Source organism: Octopus bimaculoides, chromosome 13 (genome assembly GCF_046866305.1).
Source record: "Octopus bimaculoides isolate indiv1 chromosome 13, ASM4686630v1, whole genome shotgun sequence".
Taxonomy (NCBI): Eukaryota; Metazoa; Mollusca; class Cephalopoda; order Octopoda; family Octopodidae; genus Octopus; species Octopus bimaculoides.
The window spans coordinates 45,470,981-45,491,508 of NC_142940.1; the positions used below are offsets into that span (position 1 = coordinate 45,470,981).

At 37.0% G+C, this 20,528-nt stretch overlaps 1 protein-coding gene across 3 annotated transcripts in view; it reads left to right on the forward strand.

Moving 5' to 3' along the window:
• Positions 1-20,528, forward strand: part of LOC106880692 (phosphatidylinositol-3,5-bisphosphate 3-phosphatase MTMR8) — a 225,771-nt gene that overhangs the window by 165,861 nt on the left and 39,382 nt on the right. For all 3 annotated transcript variants that reach the window (XM_014930780.3, XM_014930764.3, XM_014930771.3), the window contains exons 4-5: positions 6,106-6,260; positions 17,230-17,358. In XM_014930780.3, the coding sequence (XP_014786266.1) occupies positions 6,106-6,260; positions 17,230-17,358 (284 nt within the window). The remainder of the gene's footprint in view (positions 1-6,105; positions 6,261-17,229; positions 17,359-20,528) is intronic.

Genomic DNA, 20,528 nt, shown 5'->3' on the forward strand with positions numbered 1-20,528 from the left:
GCTGTCTTTTGAGGCATGGTTTCTATGGCTGGATGCCCTTTCTAATGCCAACCACTTAAAAGAGTATGCTGGGTGCTTTTTATGTGCCGCCAGCAGGGGTGTATTAATGCAGCACTGGCATGGGTGCTTTTTAACTGGCAACGGCATCTGGAAGGATAGGCCTGTATTTTTACTTAGCTTGAGTCTTATCAAGTGCAGAAAATCACCACATCTCCCGGTCCCTTGTCATTTCCTTAGTGAGACTTGGCATCCGAAGATCCTCTCACCACTTCATTCCACATCTTCCTGGGTCTACCCCTTCCATATATAAATGTGTATATGTGTGTGTATGACTATTGTATGTGTGTGTGTTTGGTGAACATCATTATTTTCTGTTATCCTTTGTTAGAGCATCAGACAAAATGCCTTGCCGTATTTCAGTTAAGGCTCTAAGTCGAAATCTCATGGAGGCCAACATTGCTCTTCATCCTCTCTCAGGGGAGTCAAATACAATAAGCTATCAGTCAAATTTTGGCACAAAGCCAGTAAGCTGGAGAGAGGGACAAGTCAACCCAGTGCTCCACTGGTACTTATTTTATCAACCTTGAACAGATGAAAGACAAAGTCAACCATGGCAGATTTTGAACTCAGAAAGTAAAGACAGATAAAATGCCATTAAGCATTTTACCTGGTGTGCTTAATGACTATGCTAACTTACTGCCTTCAGTGCTTTGTGTATTAAATGATAATTACTTCTTGCTGGATGGAATCCTTCTGTTTTTTTGTCAATCCTACCAACAATGGAACAATATTCTGTGTGTGTGTGTGTGTGTGTGTGTGTGTGTTTGACATTGCATGATAGATGTAGATGAGTGTTACCGTCATGCAGGCGGTCTCCTTCACTTCCAATCTTCTTTGTAAACATTATTTGGTTATATGGAACTATCATTTCACTTGGAAACATGTGAGGGTTGACAACAGGAATGACTCTACACAGAATGGTGTAACTATAAGGCTTAAGGAAAAAATATCTCAGATCTGAAATTGCCTGAAGATGAAAGCCAGCTATAAGGAAGAAACACAGCTTCATCATCATCATCATTGCTGTAATGTCCACTTTTCCATGCTTGTGTGAATCGAACAGAGTTTGTTGAAGCCATAGAAACTCTGCTTCAACAAACTGTGTTCAACCCATGCAAGGATGGAAAAGTAGGCGTTAAAATGATGATTATGATGACGAAGCTATGTTTCTTGTTTATAGCTAGCTTCCATCTTCAGGCAATTTCAGATCTAAGATATTTTTCTGTAAAGCCGTACAGTTTCACCATTCTACACAGAGCCATTCTCTGTTCTTTGGTTTCTTCTCCAAATGCTTCCACTGCTAAAACATGTGATGATAATAAATTGCAAGAATTTTTTGACTATAAATCATCTGCAGATTCTTTTTCTTTGAAACCATCATCGGTGTTGGTTGGCATCATCGTCACTAACATGATCATCATTAATAATGTCTTCATCATCTCTATAATCATCATCATCATCATCTCAGCGCTTTCATTCTCAAAGGAAAAGTTTTTTAAAAAATACATCACCATAAAGTGAACAGCAACAACAACATAGGTATAATATATTTGTTATTGTTAGCTTGGAAAAAAAAAAACACTTTTAATCTTATATATTTCGAAGCCAGCATATGTGATCAAAGAAATTCAGTGTGTCTGTGTGTGTGCGTCTGTCCACATTTTAATATAAAAATATTAAAGATCTCAGTACATTCATACTCACAATAACAGTGTGTAGAATCAATGTGTGTGTTTTAATTCATCATGCACACAGCTCATGTTACACACACACACACACACACACACACATACATACACACACTATATGAGAGGCAATTTTATATTTAATGCATCAGAGCCCATATTAGCACTGTAAAACAACCTGTGAAAAGGTGTGCTTGCAGTTCTTTTCAACCTGTTTTAAGAAAACTTTGCCAAGCACACCCTATTTGCTCCTCTCGCTTTTTTTCTTTCTTTTCTCCCCCTCCCCACTTCTCTCTCCAAATTTATATTTTTGTTCCAAAGATATGACATACCAAATATACAAAATATGACTTTCACTTATAGACTGTGGAGTACTGTTAGCATGCACAAACCGTTAATAAGCACTCTTATGATCTTGTGGTGCATATGTGCAGGGGTGGGTGGGTGACATTAATCCTTTTGCGACAAAATCTTTTCTATGAAAATACACACACCATGTTGTGTGTCTGTATGTGTGTGAGACACACACACACACACACACACACACACACACACACACACACACATACACATGGCCAAGGTTGATAGTTCAAGGATTGGACTTCACAATCATTTCTGAAGTTGCTCTTAGTTTTCTTCCTGACACCATAGAAGGTATGAGATGTTTTGGCACTTGCTTTAATGTTTCCTTCATTCTCTCTCTCCCTCCTCCTTGCTCCCTCCCGTTCTTTTACTCTCTCTCTCTCTCCCTCTATCTCTGTGAGCATGTTCCTCTTTATGTGTATGACAAGTGGGAAGGTGCTTATGTCAATTGTGCTCAATTTGTAAATTGTAATCTGTTTCTCACTCTGCATGTGTGTGTGTGTGTGTGTGTGTGTTTGCCTCTAGTGCCAAAAACTACTGTTGCCAAAACAGGTTCTGTGTCCAGTCAGCCATGCCAAATTGCCAGCATTCAAACAGCCACGCCCATTTATTTTATTCCACCCCACTGGCACTTCCCATCATTTTCTGCAACACTGAGGGATGCGACCTACATATGTTTATCTCTATCTAATATCATACTAACTTATATCATCTTACATTGGGGTTTTTTTCCCCCGTTTTTTTAAAACAATACAACACAACAATATCCTTAACTTCATTTTTGATGATGGCAAGTGAATACAAGCAGTAAACTTCATTTATATCTCATTATCTCATTGATTAGGAAAAAACTAAGCAAGACAATACAGTGTCAATATAAAATATAACTCTTGTCATGCATTGAAACAAACATGTATAACTACAAAAGCCATCTTTCAGATACAATAAAATGTGTGTGTATGTCTGTGTGTATATGCAATTAGATGGATAATTTGCTATTTCTAGAGGGGGCAGAATTGTTTAAAGAGTGAGAAGTATTTCATTATTTCTTCTTTTTCTTCTCTTTTTCCCCCCTTTTATTGTGATTTTTGATTTGGTAATGGCTGTACATTTTTATGTTGGTTAGATACTACTAAAACAGTTAATCATTAATTTTGCTAACAAAATCTGTTGTGATATATTTAACTAAAGCATGCATGCACACATGTAACACACTCACATACAGTGAATTAGCTGTTATTAGAGTAGTGGATAGGATGCCTTGCTGTATTCATTCTAACTCTGCTAGAATTCTGAGTTCAAACTCCACTGAAGTCAATTTTTGCCTTCAGGATCAATAAATAAAAGACCATTCTAATACTGGATTGACTTCTTCTTTCTCTCTCTGTCTTGAAGAAATTTGCTCTTTTCAGACCTGGAGAGGTTTAAAATACCTAAGATGTACCATATGTCAATATGGTAATTGTACAACTCTTATCAGTATTTGATGGCCCAAAGGCAAATATATATTTACATATATAGAATAAGAATAGCCTGGGCAAAGTTTAGATAGAATAAGAATAGCCTGGGCAAAGTTTAGAGAGCTCTTACCCCTGCTGGCGACAAAGGGACTCTCACTCAGAGTAAAAGGCAGACTGTATGACGCATGCGTACGAACAGCCATGCTACATGGCAGTGAAACATGGGCTGTAACTGCTGAGGACATACGTAAGCTCGCAAGGAATGAAGCCAGTATGCTCCGTTGGATGTGTAATGTCAATGTGAATACCCGTCAGAGTGTAAGTATCTTGAGAGAAAAGCTGAACATTAGAAGCATCAGTTGTGGTGTGCAAGAGAGACGATTGCGCTGGTATGGACATGTGGTGAGAATGGATGAGGATAGCTGCGTGAAAAAGTGCCACACCCTAACAGTTGAGGGAACCCGTGGAAGAGGTAGGCCCAGGAAGACCTGGGCTGAGGTGGTGAGGCAAGACCTTCGTACATTGGGCCTCACCGAGGCGATGACTACTGACCGAGACCTTTGGAAATGTGCTGTGCGTGAGAAGACCCGGCAAGCCAAGTAAGATCGTTGCCAGTGCCCCTGGACTGGTTCTTGTGCGGGTGGCACATGAGATGCACCATTTTGAGTGTGGCCGTTGCCAGTACCGCCTGACTGGCTCCCGTAGGATTTTCGAGCGAGATCGTTGCCAGTGCCCCTGGACTGGCTTGTGCGGGTGGCACATAAAAGACACCATTTCGAGCATGGCCGTTTTCATGCGGGTGACACGTAAAAGCACCCACTACACTCTCTGAGTGGTTGGCGTTAGGAAGGGCATCCAGCTGTAGAAACTCTGCCAAATTAGACTGGAGCCTGGTGTTGCCATCCGGTTTCACCAGTCCTCAGTCAAATCGTCCAACCCATGCTAGCATGGAAAGCGGACGTTAAACGATGATGATGATGATGATGATGATATATATTTATATCTCACAAGCATGGATGTGTGGTTAAAAAATTTGCTTCTTAACTACGTAGTCTTGGGTTCAATCCCACTGTATAGCACCTTGGACAAGTGCCTTCTACTAAAGCCTTGTGAGTGGATTTGGTGGACAGAAACGGGAAGAAGCCCATTGTGTGTGTGTATGTGTGTGTGTGTGTGTGTGTGTGTGTGTGTGTGTGTGTGTGTGTGCGCGCACATTAGCATGGAAGGCGGACATTAAACTATGATTTTATATATATATATATATATATATATATATATATATATATATATATATATATATAGGGAATTTTATTTGTATACATATCAACCCCAGCTGCTAACTGTAAACTATAAAGTTGTTTTTTATACCTTCTATGGACTGCTCGAAGCTTACTAACTTCCTACACTTTGATCCTTGGATCTTACCTTTACACACACACACACACACACACACAAACACACACGTGAATGTGTGCCTTAGTATCATATAATAGTTGTTAATAAGCATTACTATCGTTGAAGCAATGTTGTTCATTTCCAGTCTTCCATGAAAAACATGTCTTGGCCATGGGACATATTACATTACCTGGAAACAGGTGAGGACTGGCAATAGGAAGGACATCCAGCCATAGAAAATCTGCCTCGACAAATTCTGTCTGACCCTTGCAAGCATGGAAAAGTGGTTGCTAAATGATAATGATGTTCTCACAGACATAGTTGGTTGTTACCTTAAATGCCATTGTCAGTGAGTTGAAGTTTTGGTGAACGTCATTATTTTCTGTTATCCTTTGTTAGAGCATCAGACAAAATGCTTTGCTGCCGTATTTCAGTTAAGGCTCTGAGTCGAAATCTCATGGAGGCCAACATTGCTTTTCATCCTCTCTCGGGGGGAGTCAAATAAAATAAGCTATCAGTCAAATACTAGGGTTGATTTAATTGATTACTACCTTCTTTCCAAAATTTGTAGCGTTGTGCTTATGTTAAAAACAATTATAAGTGTTTGATTGACAGAATTGGTATTTAGTCTGTCACTTCAGATTCCGTGTTCAAAACTCACCAAAATCAATTTTCGCCTTTTATCCTTCAAAGAATTCTTAAAACACTCTGCAGTCAATTACTGATGTCAGTTTAACAAAACTACATAATCTTTCTCAAGCAAATAGTTTGACCATGTATTTATATTAGAAACCATTATACATTAATATTATTATTATTACTATCATTAAGGCAGTGAGCTGTGAAAATCATTAGAGCACTGGACAAAATGCTTTGCAGTATTTCTTCTGGTTCTTAACATTCTGAGTTCAAATTCCATTGAGGTCATCTTTGCTTTTGTCTTTTCAGGGTCAATAAAATAAGTAGCAGTTGAACACTGGGATTGATGTAATTGACTTCCCCCTAAAATTCCTGGCTTTGTGCTGAAATTAGAAAGAATTATTATTATAATCATTATATTTTTTACTGTCCATTATTTGTTCTGTCTCCTAATTGAATTGAATCCTACTTATTTTACTTCTTTTTTTAATTTTCCTCTGCAGCGAGCCTGGAAGATTTGTATGCATTCCAATTCAAAATTAATGAAGGCATGCCACAAAATCATGGATGGGAAATGTTCAATTTCCGAATGGAGTATGACCGTATGGATGTACCAAACAATAAATGGGTACTGACTAACATCAACAAAGATTATGAGGTCAGTATTTCAATTTCACTCCAAGTCAATCTCTGTTAACTTCGCTTTTCATCTTTTCCTCTTCCTCTTGGTTTAGGGTTCAATTATCTCGTCTTTTACTTGTTTCAGTCATAGGACTGCGACCATGCTGGAGCACTGCTTTGAACTGTTTAGTCAAACAAATCATCCCTATCATCACCATCAAACATCCATTTTACATGCTGGTATGGGTTGGACAATTTGAAGAGAACTGGTTAGGCCAGGGGCTGTACCAGGTTCCATTGTCTGTTTTGCTATGATTTCTGTGGTTGGATGCCCTTCCTAATGCCAACCACTTTACAGAGTGTACTGGGTGTTTTTTTACATGGCACCATCACTAGTGCTTTTTATGTGGCACCAGCACTTTTCACGTGACACCAGCAACAGTGCTTTTTATGTGGCACCAGTGCCAACAGGGTCACCAAGTAGTTTTCAAGACAAAACCCCTACTACTTATTAAGTCTGGTACTTATTCTATCAGTCCCTTTTGCCAAACTGCTAAATTATGGGGATGTAAACAAACCAACACCAGTTGTCACGTGATGTTGGTGGGAGTGGGGGGGGAAGCAAACACAGAAACATTCATATATACATGAGTTTCCATCTACCAGATTTACTCACAAGGCGTTGGTCAGCCTAGGGCTATAACAGAAGACACTTGCCCAAGATGTCATGTAGTGAATTAGAACTTGAAACCATGTGAATGCAAAGCAAGCTTTTTGACTACACAGCTATGCTTGTGCCTATGAGCCATGCTTGCACCTATGAACCATATTTGCACCTATTCCTAAAAAGAAAAAAAAGTAATTTCTTGCTTATGTTTCTATTGCTGCTGCTGTTGATGATGATGGTAATATTGATGGTGATGATCATTTGGAGGTTATAATACTGTTTTTTTTATGTTGTATTTGTTTAGCCCCAGGTCAACCCTGATCCGACAGACCTGTGACCAAAAGATGTTCCAATCACGAATAATGTTTTTGCGTGTTTATTATTTTTTTTACTTATTTCAGTCATTCAATTGCAAATCCATGCTGGAGCATGGCTTTGCAGGGGTCAGTCAGTTAAATTGACAACCCACCCCACAATGCTTATTTAAAGTCTAGTACTTATTCTGTCAGAGTCTTTTTGTCAAACCACTAAGCTACGGAGATGTAAACAAACCAGCACTGGTTGTCAAATTGGTAAGAGATAAACACAAAGATAGATGTTTGTGTGTGCATGCATACACACACAGACACAAGTTCACTTTCTCTTTCTCTCTCTCTCTCACTCTCACTCTATCTCACTCTCACTCTCTTTCACACACGTATGCTCACATTCTCTCTCTCTCTCTCTCTCTCTCTCTCACACACACATGATGGGCTTCTACACGGTTTCCATCTACCAAATTTACTCACAGGCATTTATCAGCCTAGGGCTATAGTAGAAAGCACTTGCCCAAGGTGTCACACAGTGGGATTGAACCTGAAACCATTTGGTTGCAAAGTGAACTTCTTAACTACACGCTTACACACATGATGAAATTATTCAATACATCCTTCCTTTTTTTAGGCATTAGGGTGTGATCAAGGTCGATGTAGATTGGTTGGTAGCTATTTCTAGCACTTGAATAACCATATACAAGCTCTCTCACTGGCTACACTATTTCTGATGCTGCTGTTATTGTTTAGGCCTAGGTCATAAATGATCAAATAGATCTTTGATCAAAGGAATTCCAGCCATGACCATCTCATCTTTTTCCTGTGTGCTGGGAACCCAGGACCATGATATCTAACATACCCTTTTTCAAGATAGTAAAGTGTGATTTGATAGACAGCTGCTATTTCTAGCAGGTCTAGTGATATAGAATCTCCCATGTTGGCTTGTGTTTCTGCTATTCTTTGGCAACAGTAGTGGCAATATTTTGCTATCATTGCAGCAAATGATGATGATGATATTGCGATTGTGTAATTTATGATGATGATGATGATAATGGTGATATTGTTGCCATAGTAACAGCACCGCCACCACCACCACCACCACCACCACCACCACCACCACCACCACCACTACTACTACTACTACTACTACTACTACTACTACTACTACCAACAACAACAACAAAACTACTATTTCAACTGCCATCACTACTACTACCATACCACCACCACCACTACTACTACTACTACTACTACTACTACTACTACTACTACTACTACTACCACCACCACCACCACTACTACTACTACTACTACTACTACCACCACCAACAACAACAACAACAACAAAACTACTATTTCAACTGCCACCATACCACTGCTACTACCATATCACCACCACCACCACCACTACCACCACCACCACCACTACTACTATCACCTCCACCCTCTGCTGCTGCTACTACTACTACTACTACTACTGGCAGTCTTGTATCATTTGTGTTACCAATGTCACTATTGCAGAGATTGTGACTGTCATTGGTTACATAATATTGTTCCTGCTGTGATTGTTGATGTCATTGCAGTTTTTGTTGTTGTTGTTGTTCAATTTTGCTTCTACAAATACTATTTCTGCTGCTGTTGGCATGGCTACAACTACTGAAATAACTGCCACGATATCAGAAGTGTTACTCTGACTCTAGTAGAAACAACCTACTATAATCCGACTTGTACCAACTTCAAATTCATACGGAATCATCATGCTGAATGTCTTGAAGTGGTGTGGCATACTCTCATACATAGACTCTCCATAGATATGCTAACAACACAACACTAATATCATACACCACCACCACCACCACCACCACCACCATCATTGTTTTAATGCCCACTTTTCCATACTTGCATGCGTCAGACGGAATTTGTTGAGGCAGATTTTCTATGGTGGGATGCTCGTCCTGTTGCCAGCCCTTACCTGTTTCCAAGCTGGGTAATATTTCCCCATGGCTAGACATGTTTTCTGCAGAAGACTGGAGGTGAACAATCTTGTTTGTATGACTATGGTGCATGCTCATTTACAACCAATCACATGATCTCTATGCAAAGGTGCACACAAACACTGAAACACACACACACACACACATCATGGGATTCTTTCAGTTTCTATCAAATCCACTCACAAGAATCCCATGAGCTGTTGTAGAAGACACTTACTGAAGGTGCTGTACAGCAGGACTGATCTCAAGACCACATGGTTGAGAAGCAAGCATCTTAGCTCCACAGCTATGCCTGCACCTAGGCATGTCTATATCATTAACAAGTAGAAAGAAAAATACATTATATCACATTTATTTTAGATGTTTCATTGAAGTAAATCAGTGAGACAAAGCAAAATAGAAGGCCCTGCCACACTTCAATGGCTTTTAAGTAGAACCCATCAAAGATTTTGTAATGATATTTAATGCATCTTTGTCTTTGTTGTTTAAGCACATGCTATTGGCCTCTCTTAGCTCATTTTCATTTATTTATATGTATGTATGTATGTACGTACGCATGTATGTATATATGCACACACACACACACACACACACACACACACGCACAATCACATGATGTTTATATCTTTGTATTTTTGTTTTTCTGTCACTACTTTACTGCGTTGATTTGTTTCTGTCTCCATAACTTAATGGTTTGCCAAGAGAAAAAAAAAAAAAGTCACTGGAGCTGATTTAGTCAGCTAAAATACTTCAAGGTGGCACTCCAGCATAGTTGTAATCCAATGACTGAAACAATTAAATAGGAATATGTTGAGTATATAAACAGTTTGGCTGCTTGTTTCTCTGGAGACTGTCAGAATGATGTAGACGCCTCTGATGAGAACCCAATAAGGTTCGAAAAGCAATTAAGATTGTTCATCTGTGGAAAAATGGCTAAAAGTTGCCCTGTTTATAATCATACCATATGTTACATGTATATATTGTCATAAGTTTTTCTTATGTCCACTTCCCTTGTTGGCAGGATTTGGACAGTTGGATAGGATCTGATGCGTTAGAAGACCACATTTTGCCACACTGTCTCAGTTTTGGTATGGTTTCTTCAACTGGATGCCCTTCCTAACATCAATCACTTTACAATGTGTGCTGGGTGTATTTCTAAGTGGCACCAGCACTATAGATGTTGCCTTGCTCATGACAAAACTGAAGAGTCCTCTCAGTGCTGTGTTGCATCTGCTTGATTTGCCAACCACTCAACTGAGCATTACTCATCAGTATTACTGAGGTCACCCTTGTGTCTTGCGAGATCAAAGACCCTGCAGGGCTAAAATGTGAAACTGGAGGGAGAAGGATGACATTAGGCAAGAGGTTTGGAGAAGTTAATATACGATGGGGGAAAGATAAAAGATATGTTTGTGTGTGTGTGTGTGTATGTGTGTGTGCGTATATATACACACACACATCTATTCTACTTATTCCCTTTCTCAAGCATCCACCCATCTCTGTATTCAGTCTTCACCACCCCCATGCCCACCGTGTGACTTATATTCTGTCATGGCTTATAATATTACAGGACAGAAATATTTTCATAAAATCAAATCAAGACAGCAATGGCATTCTCTCACTATTTGCCGATTCCAGACAATAAGTCTGTACGCATCTTTTGTCACTAATTATAACATTGATGATGATGGTGATGGTGGTAGTGGTGGTGGTGGTGATGGTGGTGGTAGTGGTGGTGGTAGTGGTGGTGGTGGCAATGGTATAGATGAATAACAAGCTGAGCAAGTGTCAGTAAAAATGTCAGTTTTCCTATATGATAGATATATTTATTTATCCTCTTCTACACACACATACACATGCTACAAGTCTCCTTCTCTCTCTCATTTGTTTTATATATCTCTCTTCTCTCCCCCCCCCCTCTCTATCTATATCTTTGTTTATTCTCTATTCCTATTGATCTTTCCTATACAACGTAGGGGTATGTGCTTATGTGTGTGTGTGTGTGCATATCCATGTGTGTACTTGTGTATTTTTGTGTGCCTATGCCCACCTTGCTTATCTCCTTTCTATCAAATCAATTATCCTATTTCATTCCAACATTGTGTATTTGTGAGTATATCATTTTATCATCATATATATAGATATATATATAATATCATATAATTTATATTACATTTATATATATTATTATATATAATACACATTATTATGTATTATATATGTTACACTATACATATGTGTGTGTGTGTGTGTGTATTCACACTTACATTAATTAATCAAATGGGTTTGTGTTTACCATCACCATAATTTTACATTTGAACGGGCTACGTTGTTTGGGAAAATGGAGGCAGTGACTGATGAATTTTCTGCAATGGCGAGCATTGGGTATAACATCTTTCTGTACTACCTGATTAAATATGTGAATAAATAGTGCATGTCATACTCTACCAGCTATTTCCATTTTCCATTGCATTGCTACGACATAGCTTCAGATTCAGCTTCACCGTGTGGTACCTCAGGCAACTGTCTTCTACAATAGCCTCATGCTAACCTGTGCCTTGTGAGTGAATTTAGTAGATGGAAACTGTGTAGAAGCCCATCATGTGTGTTTGTGTTTGTTCCTCACAACCACTTAGCAAACGGTGCTGATTTGTTTACATCCCTATTACTTAGCAGTTCAAGATAAGTACCAGACTTGAAAGTAAGTACTGGGGTCGATTTGTTCAACTAAACCCTTCAAGGCAGAGCCCCAGCATGACCACAGTCCAATGACTGAAACTAGTAAAAGATGAAGGATAGAACAAACCCTGATGATCTGGCTGCTTCCCCTTACTTCATGTCCTTCATGGCCATTTTGATCATATACCTGTTGATTTCAATAACTTGTTCCTCTGTTGGATCTCACACGAAGCAATTCTTCATTCTACCATGAATTCTCCTCATTCAGTAACCTCTTGTAACAGTATTTCCACAACCCACTCCTTATTAATGTCAATGGCAAGTGCACTGTAATCATTACATGAATACTCCACCCACAGTGTCCTGATTTATACAGACACACTGCTTTGCAATCTCTGCATACCTCATGCCTATAATTCTCATGTATAAGCCCTTAATTTCCACTTCTTACCTTGCTATTCATCTAGTTTCTCTTCTAGCTACCTAACAATGAAGATCTCTGCAGAACAACTTTGTTGATACTGAGCTGGCACTTGGAACTTAAATCAACATAAAACCTTGATGGAAGATTTTACTTTAAAATTTAAATCACTCCTGCCACCACGCCCCTGCCAAAACATATTACCGCCCTGCCCCAATCAGTTTTGGAGACATTGAAGAAGTCATCAAAATAACCCATAGCTCCCTACCTCTTCTTCCATTATTCCAAGCCTGTTTTCTTATCCTTTATAACATTTCACCATCCTGTCACATTCCACCTGACTGGGACCTCCTTTGTCTTTCCACAAATTTTAGTCTGTGGCCTTCAACATGTCTTATAGTAATTCTTGTAGGCTTCTATACTTTAACATATGATATATGCATCACTACATCTTTGAATCTACATCTGACCAAACTGAGGAATCTTTCAAATTTTATACCCTCCTTCTGTAGGTCATCTTGTCCAGATCCATCTGGCTATTACCCAGATGTCACTAATCACTGGTTTATGTTGAGTGGTATGTTCTTCACTGGGAAAAAACAAAAATTTAGTAAAAAAACTGTCAATCCTTTTCCACCCTCTCTCTCTCATGTGTGCATGTGTATGCATGCAAACATACACATGTAAGTGTATGTGTGCAAGCACACACATAAATAATTGATTTCATTGAACTCATATTTTATCTGCCTAGCATTCTGTCAACATAATTATCTAACAGTCTCTCTCTTCTGTTTGCATGTAATGTACACACATACACACACACACACACACACACACACATACACACCTATGTACATATATTACACATATTAGAGCATGAATAAAATGCTTTAGGATATTCATTCTCGCCCTGTATGCTCTGAGTTCACCTTGCCTTCATTCCTTCCAGGTCAAAAAAAATTAAACATGACTCAGTATTTCTTCTCACACCACTCTCTTCTCTCTGTCTGTCTCTCTTTCTTTCTCTGAACAGCAAGGCTTGTATGACAGTGATGCTCATTTACAATAATCACATGATGTCAAATCAAGGATATATATGTACACACACATGCAGATATAATGGGCTTCTTTCAGTTTCCTTGTACTAAATCCACTAACAAGGTTTTTGTTGACCTGGTGCTATGTCAGAAGTCACTTTCCTCTGGTTATGTGCAGTGGGACTGAACCCAAGACCACATGATTGGGAAGCGAACTTCTTAACCACATATTAGCACACACCTAAATCATTTACATCAGCTAGAGCAATTCTAAATATCAAAAAAAGAAAAAAAAAAAAAACTTCTTCCCTGTCTTGTTTCCAATAGAACCTTTGTTCTTTCACTACTATAACAGTTTGAAGATTCTTTTGTCTAGAATAAAACCAGTGTCACTGTGAGGCCTTGAATGGATGTAGATACAAGAACATCTGGTTGCTGTTTCTAACAAATTGAGTGACTGCATAGAGGCTTTTTTTGTTGACTCATAACTTACAGCTATTTCTTTATTACTAAAATAATAGTCTTTTTTCTGTTATCCTCACACTCTGACCATCCTTTAGCACTCTCTTTACTATTCACAGAAGACAAGACAGTATACAGTAGACTCTTTTGTCTTGCTGGGGAAAGACAATCTCTCTAGTGTTGGTGCCATTATAAATTACATCCTGAAAAGTGATTGTTGACAGGCAGAACATCTATCCATTTATCCATAGAAACTTTGTCAAAAATATGGATTATATAAGCAGCACATGTTCTATGGCCCATCTAGGATAGCAGTAATACTTAGTAAGAGCTGACTCCAACCATGACAGTCTATTCAACTCTTACCAGCATGAAGAAACAAATGTAAAATTGATGATGATATATATTCATGTGTGTGTGTGTATGTGCGTGTGTGTGTGTGTGTGTGTGTGTAAATATTAAATATCACCACTGCTGTGGCTGCTACCACCACTACCTTTTCTTTCTCATCATCATTACTCTCCTCCTCTTTTTCTTCCTCCTGCACGTGGAAGGTTAATTATTGCTGAATTATATGTTGACTGTTCTAATTCCCATTAGAAGTTTAATACTTTATAATTGACAGTTGTGATGTTACACTAGCTGTAATAGATATCCCCCACCACTAATTACAAGTTTATTTATCCAAGAGGGTCAGCTTCAATTTCAGTAATAATATAATAGCTGTCAGTCATGAGCCAACAAAAAAGCCTCTATGCAGTTGCTCAATTTGTTAGAAATAGCAGCCAGATATCCTCAAATCAAATTCAACCACCTTAACACTTTAGCATTTAAACTGGCCATATCCCACCAAAATATTCGACTTGGTTTATGTTCAAGCTGATCACATCTGGCTTCTTACACCAACCCCACAATATCATTCTAAAAATTAGCAGGTACCTCATAAAAACCTCAAAATTATAAGATAATGTGTGATTAATTCAAAGCAAAGTGGGGGCTTGAGTAGACCAATGACTCTGAGAGCAATACTGTTGGGAGTTCTAAACTCCTGGTAAGGCTATCCTTGGTATTGAGGTTAAGGACGAGGACCCAGAATAGGTGCAACCAACCCCCAAAGACTCCAATGGTGGAACAAACAGATTATGATTACAACAAATCTAAATGTCTGAACCAGCGGACAAAGAGGGCTACACATGATAGACTTGCTACTGAGGATGCCACTCAAAACTATAACTGGGTCAGTAACAGTCTGTTGCAGTTTCATAACTCGATCCTGCATGTTTCATTCTATATGTCGCACAGAGGAAGGTCATGAAACAAAGTATGTGGGTCACTTCTTGGCAAGTTGAGATCCACCTTAAACAAATCCACACCATTGGCACTTTCTTCTATGATGACAACATTTGATAGAATAAATTTGAAAGATAAAAGATTTAAAAGAGAAAAATGAACACATTGGATAATTTTGACTATTTCTCTCTGTCTTCATGTGTCCTGCATATTGGTAATCATTGGGTAAGACACAAAAGTGGTTTGCTATTATCGTCTGCTGGTTTCTTCACCGTTCGCTCTGCTAGTTTTCTGCTCTCTTGAGCTTACCTTTGAGGCACAGGACTTATTTAATCCTTAGGTGGGAAAACTGTTGGTTTATTTGACATCAAGGCATGGTCACGTTCTGGTGGGCATGTGGGACACATGGCTAGGGTTCAGCTCTTCTCTGTCTTAGCTGTAGAACCATTTTCTGCTATTTGATCCATAACTGTTGCCCTTGACATAAGTACGACCACCTCAGGTTAGAGCAGACCTAAGAGTAATGATAACTAAGGAATAGCTTCATACTTCTCCAAATTTCTGAACTGAAGCCTCTTTTAATCTGCAAATTATTTTCTGAATCCCAAATATCCATGGTAAGAGTGGTGATTGTTTCTGGTTTCCATGGCATTAAGTGGATGAAAGATAAATCTGTCTTTGCACAGAACGCTTCTCTATTGCAGATAGTTTTCTTTTTTTTCCAAAGAAGCTATTGTTTAATCAGTGTGGTTGCAAATTTAATCTACTGATCACATCAGATGTTCATTAGTTCAGATCTTACAACCAACAATGTGTTTGTGCCTCTCACTAAAGTCATGATGTTGTGCCTCTCAGCAAAATCAGTGAGCTGCAGTTCCAAACAAAGTGAACAAATCATGAAGAAAGCTTATGATTAACTCCTGCAAAAACATAGTCCCCTCCTCCTACTTTATTATTTAGTGTTTAGTAGCAAGGAATTCCAGACATAAGACCAAACCTCTTATGCAATCATGGAGGAAAATGGCAGACCAGTGTTTAAAATCTGATACTAAGCACTGACAACAATGATGACATTGATAACTGTTTCAAATATTGGCACAAGGTTTGCAATATTAGGGGAGTAGGTTAGGGGATTACATTGGCCCCAGTGCTCAACTGGTACTTTATTTTATCAACTCAGGAATGATGAAAGGCAAAGTCAACCTTGGCAGAATTTGAATTTAGAGTGTAAACAGCTGAAAGAAATGCTGCTAAGCATTTTGCCTGGTGCAGTAACAATTCTGACAGCTTATCACCTTAATGATGACATGGATAATAAGAGCAGCAATATTGAATGAAGACTTGTTATTGCTTTATATTGAGTGATTACTACCTTTATGTATTAATTGTCTCTTAAAGTATGGATTGTGTTTCAGTAGAAGCTGGTGATTGATTTCTTTCAATATATATAGAGAGGAAAACAACTCATGGACAATAAACACTCAGTGTTTTGATTACATTAGATTGGGAAACAACTGTGGTTTTCACAAAGACCAAAAATCAATTTGCTATCGTTGGTAAAACTGACAGTTGCAAATAGGCCTGAAACCAAAGAAGTCCAGTTAATAAAACTGATACAGTTTCCCCTATGTCAATATCCTCTAAGTGTTCTTCAATGGAAACTAGTTTTTTTAATGTTCCCAGGATTTCCATATTGAAATTACAAGTATGACCCAGTGGTTAAGAAGCTCATTTGCAACCGTATGCTTTTGGATTCAAGTATCACTGTATAGCATCCTAGGCAAATGTCTTCTACTATGCTTTGTGATGAATCTGGTAGATGGAAAACTATGTAGAAGCCTGTATGTGTGTGTGGGTGTGCCTTCGAGAACTGGTGCTAGTTTGTTTCCAACCTCATAAATTAGTAGTTTGACAAAAGTGATTGATAGAATAAATATCAGACTTAAAAAATAATATTTGGGTCAATTTGTTCAATTAAGTAATTCAAGGCAGTGTCCCAGCATGGCCACAGTCAAATGACTGAAACAAGTAAAAGATAAAAGATATCTTTGGGCTTCACTTTCTTTTTTTTTAATCCTTAAAATACCAATGTTTGATTTATTAATTTTTCACTGAAATATTTATGTCAATGTTTTTGTTTTCCAGATCTGTGATACTTATCCCCGCTTCTTGTACGTCCCAGCATCAGCTACCACACCAGTTCTTGTTGGTAGCTCTAAGTTCCGAAGTAGGGGCCGTCTTCCTGTATTGTCCTACTATCATCGAAACAATTCAGTAAGTATTATATCTTTCTTGTAAGTTCAATATGAAACTGACAGAAAATTCAAGTGGTTATCAAATTTAACCGTCTTACTTACCGATGTACTTGTGTTTAAATGTAGCCACTTCTTCCCAACGTACAAAAAAAAAGAGAAAAATTCTATTGCTAGGAGTGGCTGTCTGGTAAGTAGCTTGCTTACCAACTACATGGTTCTTGGTTCAGTCCAACTGTGTGGCACCTTGGGCAAGTGTCTTCTACTATAGCCTCGGGCTGACCAAAGCCTTGTGAGTGGATTTAGCAGACAGAAACTGAAAGAAATCCATTGTGTATATATATATATATATATATATATATATATATATATATATATACACATACATATACATACACAAACACACACACACACACACACACACACACACACACACACACACACACACACACACATATATGTGTGTATATATGTTTGTGTGTCTGTGTTTGTCCCTGCAACATTGCTTGACAACTGATGCTGGTTTATGTCCCCATAACTTAGCGGTTCAGCAAAAGAGAACAATAAAATAAGTACTAGGCTTACAAAGAATAAGTTCTGGGGTCGATTGGCTTGATTAAAAGCAGTGCTCCAGCATGGCTGCAGTCAAATAACTGAAACAAGTAAAAAAAATTAATAAAAGCCATATAGCTCCTCTACAGCAAAAACCTCATTCTGTTCTGGCCATTTTCTCAAATAATTTATCCTTGTTTATTCCTCATTGAAGTTGCCTCCTAGGGTTTGTGGTCTTGTAACCTGCATGGTGATCTCACTAGTGATGGTGACCCAGAAAAGAAAAAAAAAATGCACCCAGTCCATGCTGTGAAATGACTGGCTTTAAGGAAGGGAATCCAGCTGTAGGAAACTTGCCAAAACAAACGCTGGAGCATAATGCAGTCCTTGGAACTAGTAGATATCCTGTCTAACTGTCCACCCCATACCAGCATAAAACATGGATGTTAAATGATGATTGCTCTCTTTCAGGATTTTCACTTAAAGCTCAGTTTCTATCCCCCCCCCCCTCCCCGCAAAAAAAAAAGTGCAGAATTTCTCTGCTGATAACATTTTACATTTAAAATGATTATCAGTGATTGAACGTTCTTTGTAAAAGACTGATATAAAAATTAAGCTACAGAACAGAATCATGGTGGAGAAGCTAATTAATCCATATGTATCTAATTACAGTTCCTTCTGTTAATTGGTTTAACATTTTTCCCAATTACTGTTTCTACAAGCACTAATGTAATGGTCACAACATATAATCATTAACTGGTTGTGTTAGTAGCAGTAGATTACCATTAATTTTTTTTTTGTGTGTAGAAACAGAGGTTTTTATGATTTCTTTGTGATAACTAACAAACACTTTGGTTTATGGTGCCCATTGTGTTCTAAAAAAAAAAATAATAAAAACTATTGAAATTGGGGAGACCATCCTGTTGGAATTTTTTACTTTCAAATGTTTACAGGCGTAGGAGTGGCTGTGTGGTAAATAGCTTGCTTACCAACCACATGGTTCAGTCCCACTGCATGGCACATTGGACAAGTGTCTTCAACTATAGCCTCGGGCCGACCAAAGCCTTGTGAGTGGATTTGGTAGATGGAAACTAAAAGCTACTTACCACACAGCCACTGCAGATTCCTAATGAAGAACATCACCTGTATGGCAGTGACACTTGTTTATAACAATTACATGATGTCAAAACAAGGAAACAGTAACACACACAGACACACACGCACACACTCTGTCTCTGTCTGTCTGTCTGTCTGTCTCTTTCTCTCTCTCAGTTCGTTTATGGGAAACGTTTTGAATTTGCATATAAAAGCTTCTGTTTTATTTTGCCAACTACAGACTAATAATACCAACTGGCAATAACTGTTTTTTGAGGTTGCACCAAGCTGTGTTGATATAATGTTGGATAAATATAGTTGGAATTTATAATATTTTAATGCATTACTATGCAAGTTTCGACAAATCACATGTTTCTTAAGATCATAGTCTGTGTTTCTGAGATGATTATCATACAGTCCATAGTATCCATTGACATTGGGTGGATTATAGCTCATGTGTTCATTTCTTTGGGCGATATGACATTAATGTTGGAAACAGTGGATGTATAACTGATTTTTGGAAATGCATGTAGCAATACATTAAAATATTTATAAATTCCATTCATGGATCATTATTATTACTATATATATATATATATATATATATATATATATATATATATATATATATATATATATATATATATATTTATATTCATATATATATATATATATATATATATATATATTCATATATATATATATATATATATATATATATATATTTATATTTATATTCATATATATATATATATATATATATTTATATTCATATATATATATATATATATATATATATATTTATATTCATATATATATATATATATATATATATATATATTCATATATATATATATATATACATATATTCATATATATATATATATATATATATATATTCATATATTTATATTCATATATATATATATATATATATATATATATATATTCATATATATATATATATATATATATATATATATTTATATTTATATTCATATATATATATATATATATATTTATATTCATATATATATATATATATATATATATATATATATTTATATTCATATATATATATATATATATATATATATATATTCATATATATATATATATATACATATATTCATATATATATATATATATATATATATATTCATATATATATATTCATATATATATATATATATATATATATATATATTCATATATATATATATATATATATTCATATATATATATATATATATATATATATTATATATTCATATATATATATATATATATTCATTATATATATATATATATATATATATATATATATATATATATATATATATTCATATATATATATATATATAATCTCATTCCAGGGTGAAAAACTAGAGGTAGTCGATAGCTTCCGCTATCTGGGCGACCAAGTTAGTAGTGGGGGTGGGTGCGCTGAAAGTGTAGCTGCTAGAATAAGAATAGCCTGGGCAAAGTTTAGAGAGCTCTTACCCCTGCTGGCGACAAAGGGACTCTCACTCAGAGTAAAAGGCA